Source organism: Anopheles merus, chromosome 3R (genome assembly GCF_017562075.2).
Source record: "Anopheles merus strain MAF chromosome 3R, AmerM5.1, whole genome shotgun sequence".
In the NCBI taxonomy this organism is placed as follows: Eukaryota; Metazoa; Arthropoda; class Insecta; order Diptera; family Culicidae; genus Anopheles; species Anopheles merus.
This window is the reverse complement of record NC_054084.1, coordinates 41,329,251-41,345,317: the sequence shown is the minus strand read 5'-3', so window position 1 is coordinate 41,345,317 and position 16,067 is coordinate 41,329,251. Positions and strand designations below refer to the sequence as shown.

The 16,067-nt window shown below is 42.3% G+C and overlaps 1 protein-coding gene across 1 annotated transcript; it reads right to left on the bottom strand.

Moving 5' to 3' along the window:
* Positions 1-13,047: 13,047 nt before the first annotated feature.
* On the bottom strand, positions 13,048-15,809 carry LOC121596756 (sodium- and chloride-dependent GABA transporter 1-like). Its single transcript, XM_041921961.1, has 7 exons — positions 15,130-15,809; positions 14,933-15,034; positions 14,670-14,853; positions 14,334-14,601; positions 14,156-14,259; positions 13,716-14,085; positions 13,048-13,632 (listed from the first exon to the last, which is right to left on the bottom strand). Exons 1-7 carry the CDS (start codon positions 15,677-15,679, stop codon positions 13,402-13,404), a joined length of 1,809 nt encoding a protein of 602 aa, XP_041777895.1. The 5' UTR covers positions 15,680-15,809; the 3' UTR covers positions 13,048-13,401.
* Positions 15,810-16,067: the final 258 nt, after the last annotated feature.

Below are 16,067 nucleotides of genomic sequence, written 5' to 3'. Positions count from 1 at the left end.
CCAGTTATATCCATTCAGTTATTCATTTCATTTTAAGGCGGTCTCATGGTACAGTCGTCAACTCGTACGACTTAACAACATGCCCGTCATGGGTTCAAGCCCCAAATAGACCGTGCCGCCATACGTGTAGGACTGACTATCCTGCTATGGGGGGAAATCAATAAGTCACTGAAAGCCAACCCCACAAGTGGGTTGGCAGGCCTTGACCGGCATCGGTTGTTGAGCCAAAGAAGAAGAAGATTGTTATCCATTTATTTATTGAATTTGTTTGAGCTTTTTTTATAAACTTTCAAGGTACCTTTAGACCTAGCGTGAAAGTGATCATGAAGTTTTAGTCTTTGTTTTGATATATTATATGAAATATTTATTATACGTTTTCATCTCTGTTTACATTATATTAATTTGAAATTGTAATTGAGGATTCGAATTCAGATGTGATATTATTTCTTAATTTAAAGAACGGTATGATTTTAACAGGTGATGATGATGATTTTTAACATCAAATTTGTCGAATAAATGGTTATGATTAGTGCCATTATTCATACACATTTACGAAAACGACCGTAGTTGTGCTGTGCTACACTTTCGTAGCAGCTATTTCCAAACCGTACACTATATGAAACAATGAAAACTTTTTGCAAGGATGAAAGCTTTAAAGACTTGCAAACAGTCTCCACGATTTTACACATCTTCTACACTTTCCAACATGCTTTTGTTTCTTCACATTGTGTCACACAACTCCAATCTCTTTCGTCGCTAAAATACAATGAACACAAAAGCAAAACCACACCATGACACTAGTTAAGCTCCATCTAGCCGCTATCGATTCCAAAAGACATACACATACACACCCAGAAAGAAACACCTTCGTCGATCCCCAAAACGCATCCAAAAATCCATGGTAATCATGATTTATGAAGGTTCTCATAAACCTTTCGCCCCGTGCCGTACCTTGCGCGTTTTCATCATCATCATCATCATCATCTTCCTCCATCGTCATCGTGGTTCATCGGTAGTAGAAAACAAAAACCGATCGATTGAAGCAAAAGCAGAGCAGTGAACAGCGCACCTACCTAGACACACATGCCGTGCCGGGAGGACCCCAAGTACATGCGTCGAGTTCTTTAATTTTGAGACCAAACTTACTTTCCTCGGTGCTTGTGGGTTGGCCAAACGATCTCAGGCAAAAACGAAAAACGAAACGAACGATCTGGGACAAACAAACAGGAAAGAAAGGACACCTTCGTATCTATGTGCCAACGACAGATAAATTTTAATAAAACCCAAACAGCGGAGGGCTACGTGGTATTTTAAGGCAAGGAAGAGACTGTAATAGGGGAAACTCAAAGTTTCGTAGAAGACAGGACCACGGCTGGTGGTACCTGAAGTTTTACCGCAGTTGACATTACATTTTTTTTAATTCTTTTTTATTTCGCAAGCTCCCGGTTTGATGCTATTTTTTTTTTGTTCTTGTTGATATTTTTGGGAGCAACGAAAACCAAGTCCCTTCCACACAATTTGAAACTTACGCAACAATCCATTGTTTTTGAAGAAATATTACTTGAAATGGTTCACCTGAAAAGCCACAACCAGCAAGCATAACTTCAAATCTTTATTCTAGCACAACTTTCACGATGAGAAAACTGCCGCGCCCAACAATCTACTTTATAAGAAGCTTCGCTTACACTTCGACGTAAGAGTATTTAAAAGATAAGCAACACTCTTTGCCCTTCCAGCACCATTTCCTCTTGCGACTCATTGCTCAAAGTCGAACTAGAAAAGTAAAAAAAAAAGAATAAAAAACAGAGAATTTAAGTTTTCATTTACACCTACTCATCCCCGGATTTTTTCATTCTTTTTCATTTCTCAAACCCCACTCTTTACACTTGCTGACTGCGTGCTTCCCTATAAGCTCGATACCGTCCCTGTTCGTTGCATTTCTTTTCTCGCTATATATCGATTGAAAAGTTTCTTCCTGCCTCCCGTGGTGGGGAATTTCCGAAGGAAATCAATGCCGAGCAGAACGAAGCAAAGAAGCATGGCATGAGCTAAAGAAAACCCTCTGTCCCACCGTTTGGCAGCTGTATCCCGAACCATCCTCAACAACTACCGCCAGCTCCAGGATGCTCCTATGTGTGTATGATTGTGAGTGAGTATATACGTGTGTGTGTGTGTGTGTGTGTGTTCCGGAAGATTAGTCTCGGAAGCAAGTAAAAAATAGGGCATAATAAAAAAAAGAACCACGGTTTAAGCACGGTTCCGTTCTTTGCCTTTCGGGCCAGCTACCAAGAAGATACGAGCAGATTCAATTCAAGTTTCGATCTTCTCTCCTTTGCATACTCATTTCTGTCCTGGTTTATGTCGATTTTGTTTATGTGTTTTGCTCTGGGCACTGCCGTGCAATTCGATAGTACGGATAAGCCGAACACAAACATTATCCGGTGACAAATGAAAAACTTTGGCAAAGTGTGCCGAATGCAATCGGGCGCCGGTAGGCGACAAAGAGCGAAGAAGGGCAACAGCAATTCTCACTCTTGTTCACATTTGACTTGCCTCTTTTTTGTGTGTGCTAAATTTCAATATGTGTTGTCTTCGGTTCTGGGCGGGGAGGAGGTGTACTTTGGAGGAAAGTATGATATTAGCATACTACTACTTTTAGTACTTGAGACTTTTTTCTCATTTTTTTCGAAACTTTTCTTTCCATTTCACAGCAAGCCTTCTCTGCATTCCATGTCAACAAGAACAGGAAAAGATGCTTTCTCAAGCACATGTATAACATGCGGCTATTTCCTCTGACGCTGTGTAAGTGAAATAAATAAGCCCTCTAACGTTCGTCTTCGGCACGTCGTTGCCACACTCTCAATCAGAAATGAACGAAATTGAAATGAAATGTATTTTAAAATAGTACCAGTCGGACAGATGTTATGGAAGTGAGATGAAATTTGTTTTCTGAAGGAGACATACATTTTAGAGCGTCTAGCCTTTGGCAGATTTGTTGTTGTCACTACCAAAGATTTTAAAACTATCAAATTTGTTTCAGTTGTCACTTTTTTATTGGAAATTTAATTTAGTACACAAATATTAACAACACGAAAGATACTTAACATTTTTTAATTGTAACTCAAATTAATATATCATTTATTGTCATGATTCATATAGAAAATAAAGTGAAAAAAAAATCCATAAAAGGAATAATTAAATAAATAAAAAAGAAATTCAGAAATAAATAAATTAACCAATGACTCCAAAATAATTTACTAAATTAATTAACAAACAAACACACAAGTAAAAACAGAAATTAGTAAGAAGTTAAAAACATAGGATTTAAGTAAATAAATAGTTCAATGAATCAACAACAAGATTAACAAAAAATAAAAATAAATAAACATAAATAATAAATTTAAAATATATGAATAAAATGACTACCAAAATACAAAACAAAAATAAATAAATACAAAATCAAATGAATTATAAATAAATTAAAAAAGTCAGTACATTAATTTATGAATTAATTTATATATTTATAAATTTGTTAATTTATAAATCAATGAATAATTAAATAATAAATTTTTAAATTTATAAGAGAGTACGTGTGACAAATTTAACTCGTAGTAACATAAGCGAATAGTTTGGAAAACAATTAATTGCATTATTAATAACAATGTACATTGCAATTAAAAAAAGCCCAAGTGCAGTTTATTATATTTTTTACCATACTTTCTAGCTACAGCATCACTTGTTGAATATGTTAAATTCGAGTTAAATAATTAAATGATTAAGGTAAATAAAGATATATTTTTGTTTGACACCTTCTATGATTAAAATTAAAAATGATTATTGTATTATTGTTTTAGCAAATGGATTTAATTAAAAAAAAGCAATACGGCAAAGCCGTTCCTCCTGAATAAATAAATAAAAGTAAAGTCTCTCTAAACTAGATCTTGTTGAAAACATATGTACAAACATACGAATAAATGTGAAGCACGAAAAAAACACTAACATTTAAATAGATTTCAGCTAGGAGCACCTTTATTTCATAGCTTATCACTGTAGCTGATTTTGACGATAGGCTTAATTACAAAAATACTTTCCAAGGTGAGAATTTATTTAGCCTTTGTGTATAATGTGAGGCAGATTTATTAGAACTAAATGCTTTGCAGGTTGATGAAATCCACAAAAATATCAATCGAACTAGTGTACGACCATTGGCTCTTTTCGACATTTTGAATATCAAATTATCGATAACATTGTATTCCATACATTTCTCACAACGCACAAGCGATGGAGATTAATTCAATCCAATCTATTTCCCTTGCATTCATCACTCTCCACCATCCATCCATTGCAGAAGTGGTAGTTATTCTAAAGCTGTACCAAATCAAACCTCATTTCCGGCAATGGTCTTCATATAAAAAAACAGTCTCCCATTTTCCAACATTTCAACCACGAATCATGTTTCTACTGCCACTTGCGGGACGCTTGCGGACGTGTATCGGCCGAACAAATCAAAACGCAATCACCACCCGATAATATCTCAATTTATTTTTCGGCCTTATTGTTTCAAAACCAACGGTACCGAAACAAAACAGCCCGGTACACTGGACCACCTGGTGTGTCACCTGAAACGGATTGACGCTGGGCAGTGCACCCTGTAGGCATGTTGGCGTACAAGCCTGCCAGATTTGGAGCAAAACTTCCACTCCAGTAGCATCCGGAAGCTACCTATTGAGTGCCAAATTTTGCCAAACTCCACGCCGGATAAACTGTGCAATATTTTCCCACCCCTCTCAGCCCTCAACACACGCCGGACGGTACGCCGGTTGGTTTGATGAATTACTTTACAAAACCTGTCCCCTGTACGGTGACGGGGATGTGCGTGTGCGAGAGAGTGTATATGCTCATCGAAAGGCTTCGGCAAAGAGTCACATTTCGAGTGCCATTGGCAGCTCCAGCCCGATGAGCAGCGCGGTTCCGATTTTTGGTTGCAAGCCAAATGCTAAATCGATCGATGAAAATCCATTGCCAGCTTCCCCCGCTGTGATGGATGGATGGATGGATAGATAGAAAGATAGATCGATGGATGGATGGATGGATGGATGGATGGTTCGTGTGATTTGATGCCTTCACGTCTAGACTTAATTGCGGATTGATTGAAATTGAATGGTTTCAAATGATGCTGAACGATCAAACCGCCAATGCCAGTAGTGGGCTTTGCGGGAAGGAACCAGGAACACCAAAAAAATGTGCCCCACCAATGTCGGCTTTTGTGGTTTTCGGCCGTGGGCAACGGGACCTTTGTGAGGAAATTTTGGGCCAATTTTTACCCCCCTTCCGTTTGGTAGTTGTGCTTTTTCAGTGCTTTAAAGCCGGTGGGAGCTTCTTTTTGTTTTATGGCCACTTTGACACGTCGGGCGTGATCGGTAAGTGATCAACCGGAACGCCTTTCGGGGAAGCCACAGGAATGCATCCAAGGAACTGTGGGTCGGTGGTTGAGCGATAGATAACGAAAGGGGGGATGATATTTTATCGTCAATTCCGCCGCTTATTCAAGGATAGTAAAATACTTTGGTGCAATCCATTAAAGCCTATCGAAGAGAGAAGCTCTTGTTATCATTGTAAGTTATTATTTTGTTTTACCAGGTTGTCAGCACCCGTTTGTATAATTAGGGGTAATTTTCTTTAATCGTAGTGAATAGTAATAAAAACTGTTATGTTTCGTATCTGTTCTTTTCAATTAACGCTTCAATGTGTTTGAAAAACCTGCACATAAAAATGCTTTTGTGTAATACTATATTTTCAGGTCTTTTAGGAATTTATTTATAATTATAATTTATAATTTATAATGAATTGTTTCCCATGTTTATATCGTCTTATTTTAAATAAGCTCATGATTTAACCTTAAATTTGACGGATCCTGACAAATATACTCCTAAAACATAAAAAAATAGACAGAGAAACAAGAAAATCCCGACAATTGATGCGCTCGCTCCCGAAACGAATGTGGCCGAGTTGTTGTCCCGTGTTAATGTTATTTGTGCATCACAGTGTATACAGTTCGACGAATAATAAATAAATATACAATAAGAAAAACAGCACACAATTCATTTAATTCACTCAATTTATTTAATTTATTTAATTAATTTATTTCATTCTCAGTCTACCTTAAAGGTTCAACTGAGTATTTTCGCTTAACTTAAATATAACTACAATATTTCAATGATGTGAAGAAGTAGCAAATAAAAAAAAAGAATGAGAGAGAAAATCGTAAACATAGAAAAGCCAAGATAATATAGAAGAAAATATGGAGAGAAATTAGTGGACGGTTGAAAGGAAAGGGCACACGAGTGGAAAGGATATAACGAAGAGTTAAAGTCAAAGAGATCATGATAGTAGTTAAACCATCTGAGACAGGACAGAAAAGGATCATTATGACAATATGATTTAACCAACTGTATATATGAAATAAATAAATAAATAAATAAATAATGTATGTCGTGTTTCCACATCTAAAGGAGGACGGCGACGAAGGGCACGGCATGGTACATCAATTGAGGAAGCCAGTAACCCGCCAATGAAACAAGCTTGACTCACATGACGTCGCTGGGTTTGAGATTGCAAATTCAACAATTGTGCAGAGCGAAAAATACGACGAAATACAACCCTGGTGAAGGGTCTTTGAACATTTTCGAATCTAGTGTGAACATGCACACTGTCGCACACACTAAGCGCGCAAGGCTTAGTGTGTGCCGAGCGCCGGGCAGAGTGTGCACGAAGGCCGATCGAGCTAGAGCTCTTGGCAGGGGCGCTCGGTTGCGCCTGGCGCGCGGCCGAGTATTTTAGTGTGTATTGTGCTTGTCAGCATTATTTATGATGTGTACTGTTATATTAGTGTGTCAATAAAGTACCTGATAAGCTAAAGACACAACAAGAAGTACTCCATACAATACTAGCATATTCCAAAATTAGACGAACTAGACTGCAACTAGAACTAGAAGAGTTCTTAAACAGGAAAATTCTCTAAACTCAGATGAAACCCTAAGTATGGATCCCAGGGTTTTATTTGCTTTAGTTATCACTTTCTCCAACTGTTGCTTGAAGTTTAACTGGCAATCAAGCGTAACCCCAAGGTCACGAATAGACGTAACACGAGGCGAATACATTGAGAAGCTTACACTCAAAAGAATGTCATAATATGAAAGGAGAGCCATAGAGAACTAGAGCATGTAGCAGTAGCAATTAGTATTAGTATTATACTGATTTATTAGTATTAACAATTTACAACATATTGTAAAGCGTATTTAAACATTTTACTATATTTCCTTTTTTTAAAGGATTTTTTAAGTTACACTATTTTTCACATGTTTAACAACCTCAACATTTGTTTTTTTAATCATATGTAGCCACTCTTTTTGTTAACCTATCGTAGTCTAGATGATATTTCATTGGTTTAATTTTTTTTATATTCCGATCAGTTTATTTTTTGTCGTTAATCTACGAACTCTAATATCCGCCCAATATCCAGTTGGCGTGGAATTTGTCTGTCGTTTAGGCACTTTTATTACTTTTTTACATTTCACACTCTTTTGGTAGTTTGTGATGTTATAAATGTCTACTCACTTTTTTATTGTACCAAAAAGAATTTAATAGACAAAAAATCTTAATTACACGCAAATAAAAAAACATTCTTTCAAGAAACTATTTCGGTAAGGCTAGTCAATAACATGCACCTTGTTGTTCTGCCTTTTTCCTTTTTGTCTGTAAGTGTACATGGCTTTTTACTGGTATTAAACAAACCAGCGTATTAACTATTCCTCGATTTAATGGCTGCTCACTGTCCTTGTTGAAGCTTATTTTTATTTAGATCTCTCTAAATCGTCCTCAATTATGTGTTATAATATCAACTATGCCATTGGCTGTTTTCTTGTTTTAAAACATATTTGATCATATTTAATTTCACCTAAATGCCATTGGGTTTAGGTTGGTGTAATTTCCCATTTAATATTAACACTACCTGCTAAATATTCATCTACATTTACTTTAGTTTAATTCCATCCTGCTACATGCTATTACATATCGATTCGATCGCCAAACCAAAAACATTCTCTCATCCACATGCAGTGTTCCCTTCAAAACAACCGATAATCTGGGCCACCAAGTTTCCGCACTGTAACCTCACATGTTCCCCTGCAGCCAGAAATGACTCCAAATAGAAAAGACCAAGCACATAACAAAATATAAACCTTTCCCTACCCATATCGGTGTCAGTTGCACTAACCTAAAGGACCCGCGGTGTTCAGTGCAGTCACCTTGGGCCGCTGGCACTGTTGGCACGGTGCGAGAGGCGCGGTTTTAGGTTCATTGAAGTGCATCTCAGTGCCAACCAGCACACTCGGGGTGTTGGTAGTGGCACGTATACTGCTAGTGGGTCGAGTAGCCCACTACATCACCTCCACCTCCGTAGTGTAGTGCGCTCCCTCCCTGTCGGTTGGTCGTATATCAAAACAGCGTATAGCTTTATGTTCGAACAGGAAAAATAAATGGAAATTTATGACATTTGCTAACCGACTCAACAACACCGACGACGACACCGCCATCGTCACCACTACAAGCAAGCACCCAAACCGACCAGCATCACACAGCCCCCAACCCATTCCGTAGCTGGCGTACCTACTATTTGCCACCTCTCAAATCGATACACAGACCACGTGTGTGTGTATGTGTGATTGTGACCTATAGAGATCGTTTAAACCCCGCAGTGTTACTGAAGGAACAACAGGGAACGTGGGAAGGGAAACGAATCGATGGGTGGATTTTATGGAGTTGCCAGGCGTTTTCGCGGAACATCCTTTTTTTATAATGGCATCCATGTAGTTCCTCTCCCTCCAGCGGTGTGGTGTGTGTGTGTGTGTGTGTGTGTGTGTGTGTGTGTGTGTGTGTGTGTGTGTGTTTTCCCCGTAAATATGGCACCGTTTAGAAATGAACGGGTTGGGACGGGCAGGGGCAAATAGTTCCAAGTATATGTTCAGTTTTTTTTGTCCAATGACTCCCATCCTCGTGTTGGGTGTACGAGAAGCTTTCACGGTGAGTTATGTTGGCGGCTGACATTTAAAACAATTTCGCCCGGCTGCCAAACGGGCGATTAAGCCCCGCTGTCGAGTGGGACTGAAGTTTATGGATTTCACTGTGTGATCGCACCACACGGAGTCAGCCGTTTGTAAAAGAGCATTTTACCCCCAGTTTGTGCGTCTGATAAAAATGGATGTGAAATTGTGAGGTTGTATATTTCGTTTTGCACCAAAAACTATTTCCCATCCATCCAGATGAGGGGCTGCATATTAAATATCGGATCAGTGCGCTTTGTTGCGTGCAGTGAGGAAGGTAAAAATATTTTTAAGCAACACGTCCAAACACATTTCACTTCCAACGCTTCCCAGTGTGACTTTTTGCTACTTAAAAGCTTCTTTTTATGGTGTGCAAAAATACACCGACACGACAGGAAGACTCATTACGCGACACACCGAAAGCGAAACGTCTAACAAAGACATTACCATAAGTTGTCGGCACTAATTTCATCATAGTGCATTACATTGCTCGAACGCTTCGAACACATCGCCGCTGCGCGCTAATGACCGGGCGCAAGATGGCAAACTGGCGACACATTTTTTGGCATAAACCGTGTCTACTACTACTACTACTACTACTACTACCACTACTACTGCTCTCTGCTGTCCTGTCCTCATCAAACTCTCTCACAACACAAACACGTTCAAAAAACATGATGCGGAGCTTGACGGCAAGTGAAGCAAAATGTCACGACATCAAAAGTGATCGAGCCAGACGATAAGGACGATGTGCCAGTGCTGGTCCCCGTCCCTGGTGGTGACCATAGACGATGGATCGCGATGGTGGTGAAGATGACGATGATGATGATGATGATGATGATGTCATCTTCGTCCACAGTTTTGATGCTGGCTTTCCATTTCCTCGAGGTGCATGCCCTGACACAGGTCGCCTAGGCTGACGGTTGTGTGCTCCAAACGCAAACTGAAGAAACAGTAACACTCTCCAACCTTTCTGCTTCCCGCTTTCAAGCTCACACAATTATTTTGGCAAACGGTGGCTGGCTGCTGGTGAAGTTATCGCTTCTCGTTAGCGTGCGTCCTGTGCTGGGGCTAAGGGATTGTGAAAAATTTAATTAGTGAAGCCACATATCTTGCCCAAAAAAGCGCTTTCCATTCGAAGGGCTATTTGCCTCTGATGGCCTCCACTCAAATCTGTCCCTCAAGGTACAACGGTGACAATGGTTAATCGGATACCGTAAACGTCGTTAGCAAATAAAAAACAGCTCGCACCACCTTCACAGGACATGAATAACGTGTGTGTATGTGTGTGTGTGTGTGAGAGAGATAAGACCCGGAAAGAACCCGGTAGATGTAGTACGCCCAGATCAAGAAGTTCGGACGGTCATAATTTACCTGCTTTATGATGCGATTCCACCAAGTGCGCGTGCGAGTTGAAAAATCGAACAAAAAAGGCTCCACGACGTATGAAAGGGCACGATAAAGGGAACCAGGGAAACCAGAGTTAACCAGAGAGCATGGAGCAAAAAAGAAGGGCAACCAAAGGAAAAATTCAACTGGGCAATGGGAAGGAAATTAGAAAGATATTACACCCGGCAGCATGCACAGCCCATGCGAAAGGGCAAGCGAATGAGGAAGCTCTAATTTATGGTTTTTAAATTTATGTGTGCTGATTCCTTCTCGTTTGTGCTGTTATTACAACATTATTAAATTTTTAAGACTCTTCTCTCTCAGTGTTCGTATATGTGTGTGTGTGTGTGTGTGACAAACCACTTACACGACTTCCATTTCATTACATCGCTTCAGACACCGCAACGTCCAGATCGTCCGATTTGTCATCATTCCTAGGGACTTTCCGTTGAGTCCGGTTGTTGCACCGTGTGTTGTCTGACGTTCCCGCAAACACTCCCAAGCTGTCAATGCGTAGTCGAATGCTTATTTCTGATTCCCCTACACTGCCCAGTGGTCTTTGTCGAATGTGCAAACCAAAGCCACAGGATAGCGAGCCATCGGAGCAGGAGATACCGTATCCTGAAGTTCTTCTCGCCGGCTGTGTGTGTGTGTGGTGGAATGAATTTTAATTGAAATTTACGATTAACCCTATTGAAGCCGATTGTTGGACATTTACGTAACGGGAGTGTTTGTGGTGTGGTTTGCCTGCCTGCCTGTCCACTTCACTGCCCACATTTTCCCATCATTAGCTCGACGAGCAGCGATAACGTGCTGTGCTACGGATGCGTGCGGTATGGAACGCCAGATAAACCTTCGACCACCATAGAATGGAACGATGCAAATCGAGCTGACTGAGAAATGCCCAATGACCTCAGCATGACCAAATGTACAGTGTGTGTGTTTGTGTGTGTCAAACAGTCGGCTTCTTATGCTAACATCTGTTTTGCTTTCCACCTCCCTTGAGCTTGACCGTACCGTAATAAGGGAGCGGTAGTGCGAGCTGAAAAGCCACCAGAAGCTAAAACGAAATGCACAAGCAAAAGCGAGTCATCTTACACCCTTTGCTTGTGGTGCTTTCATCGATCCTGCCCTTTATCAGGGATCCAAACCGCCTTCACCCCTCCATGCAAACTGGTGGAAGGAAACACATCATCGTAAAGCAGGAAGGGGCGCAAGGAAACTCTCCTCATCCGCAACCCATGGCGGACGACTTTATGCTAATACGCATACGCAACACTTGCCAGCTAATAAGACAAATCGATAAACCTGGGAGCCACAGAAACGGAGCATGACGCCGTTTGGGAGGTTCTCTAGGGGTCGGTAGTGTTTGTTGTTTGTGGTCAGAGTGTGTATGTGTGTGTGTGTGAGCCTAGCAGCGAGGAGTTCACTTCGGAGGCAAATTATTTACTCTTGCCATTGCAATGATGAACGAATTCTTGGCCGGCAAATCATGCAAATCACCAGGGCCAGGGTTTTACACATACACGGTGTTAATAATACTGGAAGCACTGGAACGAGATACCACACCAAGCAGCTTATCGTAACGTTGTTGTGAAGGCAACATAGGTTTGCGCGCTTTCATGCAACTAACTTTAATATTTGCGGTTTTTCGGTTGCAAACGGGACAAGGTTTTGCACGTAAACTATGATCGTTTCGTCATTCCGGCGATATCCCATCATCAATCAACTGGGCAAGAGAGGGGCGCAAGTCTGAAGTTGCGTGGAGGAGTAATGCTACCGTACGATTTCACTCATAACGCATCGTAACGGTAGAGGGAAAGCATACAACAAACCCCATCCACCTAAAGGACCACACGCATTGGACCACGTTGCTCCGCTATTGATTTGCTCGTGATCGATGGACGGTACTATCCAACAGCATTCTCTACTAGTGGCATTCTCAAAAGCCTCACATTCAATCACTCATTCAAACGACGAGACCGTCCGGTGCCCCGTGCGCTCATTCAAACCCACTAACCGGAGTGGAGTAAGCTGGACAGCTGGCCGGACAAAAAGGCCAGCCCACTGTGGCCTATTCTGTGCAACGGAAGATAAGCAACGGAAAAACAATGGCAAGCCCATCCCCAGCCATAACGTTTCCGTTTCGCACATCGTAAACGGAGATTAACGTTCTCGGGTGGTGTGCGTTTTGGAAATGGGGAGAAATCCTCCTTCTCCGACATCGATTGATGTTCCGTGCACTTCATGACCTGTGTAAATGCAGCATCTCGGGCACGGGCATGTTTCATTTGATCTCGGCAAGGCGAAGATGTGTCCATTAAAGGATGTGAGAATGCAATGCATTTGAAGCGATTGTATTTATGAAGATGAAATGAATGACAGAGCTCTGCTGCTTTGCGGACGAAACGGAAAAGAGGTTCATCTCTTGATTAGATGCTTCTTGGAATGATTTGCTGGTTGAAGGTGGACCATAACAAGCTTTATGATAAGTACTCAACACATAAATTGAATTTCAGGATGTATTTAAGAGAGTTCAATAATTAATACACCGTTGTTTTTAATATCAATCTAAAATTGTATTCTTGGATAAGTACAGCGAACACCAGCAACTTCACAAATTCCACGATTTACAATCAGGTCCAGTAAGATAACACGGTTGTACTTTTAGACTTCAAGAGCGCCACCCTCTGTTCCAAATCAGGAACATTCTGAAAAGAAATAAACATCGCTCCCATTTTGCATTACATTACCCATCCCGCTCGATAACATCCAATTACCTTTCGCCGCGCCGTTGATTCTGCATGGAAGAACATCCGAACTGCTGGGAAAGCTCTATAATAACTCACTCACTCAATCCTCGTGCACACAAACACACTCATATCCCCTCCATGGCGTTACCGCGAAAAAGTTAATCCCTTTCCACATTGCTACTTACGACACAGATGGCAGGAGTGGTGATGACCCAGCAGAACTTCCACCACGACAGCGGATAGTAGCCGATCATGTCCTTGATGCCGTCGTAGAAACGGTCCACACCGTACGCCCACGAGATCGAGACGCACTCGAAGAACATCAGGAACAGCAGACAGAAGCCGCTCACCGCGTACGAGTCGAGAATTTGGAACACATACATACCGCCCTGGAGGAAGTGATGGCGAAAGAGCAAACCTTACCGTTAGCTATCCTGCGAGAAATGAGTGTTAGCGACCTCCCATTACGTACCTCCGTAATACACGTCAAACCGACCAGATAGCTGATCATGCACACGATCGCAATGAAGATCTCCTTACGCTTGCGCAGCAGATGCGGCCACTCGTCAATCACGGCCGTAATGAAGCCCTCCATCGTGCAGAACTGTGAGTCGAGACCGATCAGCAGCAGCATGAAGAAGAACAGACACGACCAGAGCGGTGCCCCCGGCAGCTGTAACACGGCCGACGGGTAGGCCAAGAAAGCGAGGCCCGGCCCAGATGCTGCCACTTCAGCGACGGGGCGCTGCTGCTCGTGCGCCATAAAGCCGACGACGGAGAAGATCACAAACCCAGCAAACATGCTGGTGCTCGAGTTGACCGTACACACAATCAGTGCGTCTCTGTTGTGGGGCGATTTAATAGAATATTAAATAGAAGAGAAGAATATAACAAAAGCCATGCGGGACGTACTTGTACACATTGTTGTTGAATTTGTTGTAGCTACCGAGCGCGACCAGCGTTCCCAGGCCGAGACCGTACGAGAAGAAGATCTGCGTCACTGCATCGATCCATACCTGATCATTAACAACGTAAGAATAGGTTAAACAATTCTATAACCTCTTGTTTCCATCCTCCAAAAAGTGCATACCTCTGATTCGGCTAGCTTTGACAGATTCGGGCTCACGTAGAACTTGATACCCTCGAAGGCACCGGGCAGCGTAATGCCACGGATCAGCAGGATCGTGAGCAGGAAGTACGGGAACAGCGCGGTAAAGTACACGACCTTGCCAGTCCATTTCACACCCTTCCAGATGCAGAAGTAGCACAGGATCCAGACGAGCAGCAGCGTTCCGGCCAGCTCCCAGCGGATCGAACCGACCTGATCAATACCGCTCGAGATCATCAACGTGCGGCGTCTTCAAGGTAGCAAAACAAAAAGTGGTTTCAATGAAAGGTTCCTGAGGATAATGGGGCAAACACTTACTCCCAGAACTCCTTAACCGGATCGGCCAAATCGCTCATGGACACGTTGTTCGAGTTTAGCGAGCAAATCTTGGTCAGCGTACCATTCACGCCGATCGTTTCCCAGCAGAGCAGATCCTTACGATCGTACGGATTGACGCAGTTGATCGAGTTCCACGCATTGTCACACGTGCGCCAAGGTACGTCTGATAAGAAAGAAGGAACGCGTGTTGATGCTGAAGACTGTATGCTACGTCAATGCATCAATCAATGAAGGACACATACCTGCACGTAACGACATGAAGAAGTAGAATATGGCCCACGCTAGGATGACGATGTAGTACACGTTCATCCAACACGACATTACGGCCGCTGCATAACCGATTCCTGTTTTTTTTTATGTTGGGAAAGGATCAAACAACGACGATCGATTAGAACGATGCCTCCCGGATGATGATCACTCGAACGCCAACTGCGCTTACCTTTGAAGATGGGCGCAATCTTGAACACACCCAGCCCACCGATCGTCAGCATCTGGCCGAGCGCCAGCTCCATAAAGAACATCGGTATGCCGGCCAGGAACAGTGTGACAAAGTACGGTATCAAAAACGCACCGCCACCATTCTTGTAGCACAGGTACGGGAAGCGCCACACGTTGCCCAACCCGATCGCCAGCCCGACCACCGACAGGATGAAGTCGAGCTTCGATCCCCATGACCCGCGCTCGGGCAGGTTTTTGTCCGCTTTCGACACCTGCTTTGTGCTTTGCGACATGGCGACTGCTTGCTGTTGGCCGTCCCTGGACTGTTTCTGCTCCTTGCCGATCGCGACTAGCTCGACGGAAGAACCTGCCGCACTCGTAACCTCGATACGTACACCGACCGTTCCGAGCTCCTGTTCCGGCGTTTCCTGTTGCGGTTGCTGCTCCTCTTCCTGTTGCTGCTGCTGCTGCGGCTGCTGCTCCTGCTGTTCGTTCAGTCCGTGCAGTGTGTTATCTAAACATTCAACTGTCGGCGCGGTGCCCTCTGTCATAATATTGATCGAATTGCTCGCTGCTGCGACGACTGCGGACGGTCGGCGTTGGCTGGAACCGGGTGTCACACAGGAAATGGTTGAAGGGAAAGGATCGGAATCCTTTGATTTGATTTGGGCGATACAAGTAAAATAGAATAAAAAGAAAAATATTAATTAGCGAGCATTATAATAGGAGTCGTATAAGGAGGATCAAGAAAAGAGAATTAAGTTGAGCGATGCGTTGCGTGTTGTTCGTGTTTTTTGGGAAGATCTCGACGGCACCGGAACGATATCTAATTGAGAGAAATGATAAAAAAAACATCACACATAAGACAATTTAAATATTAATTGTTCTACAACATTCAACGAAACGCCATTCCGAGTACAGTCCGTTCTGATCAATCTC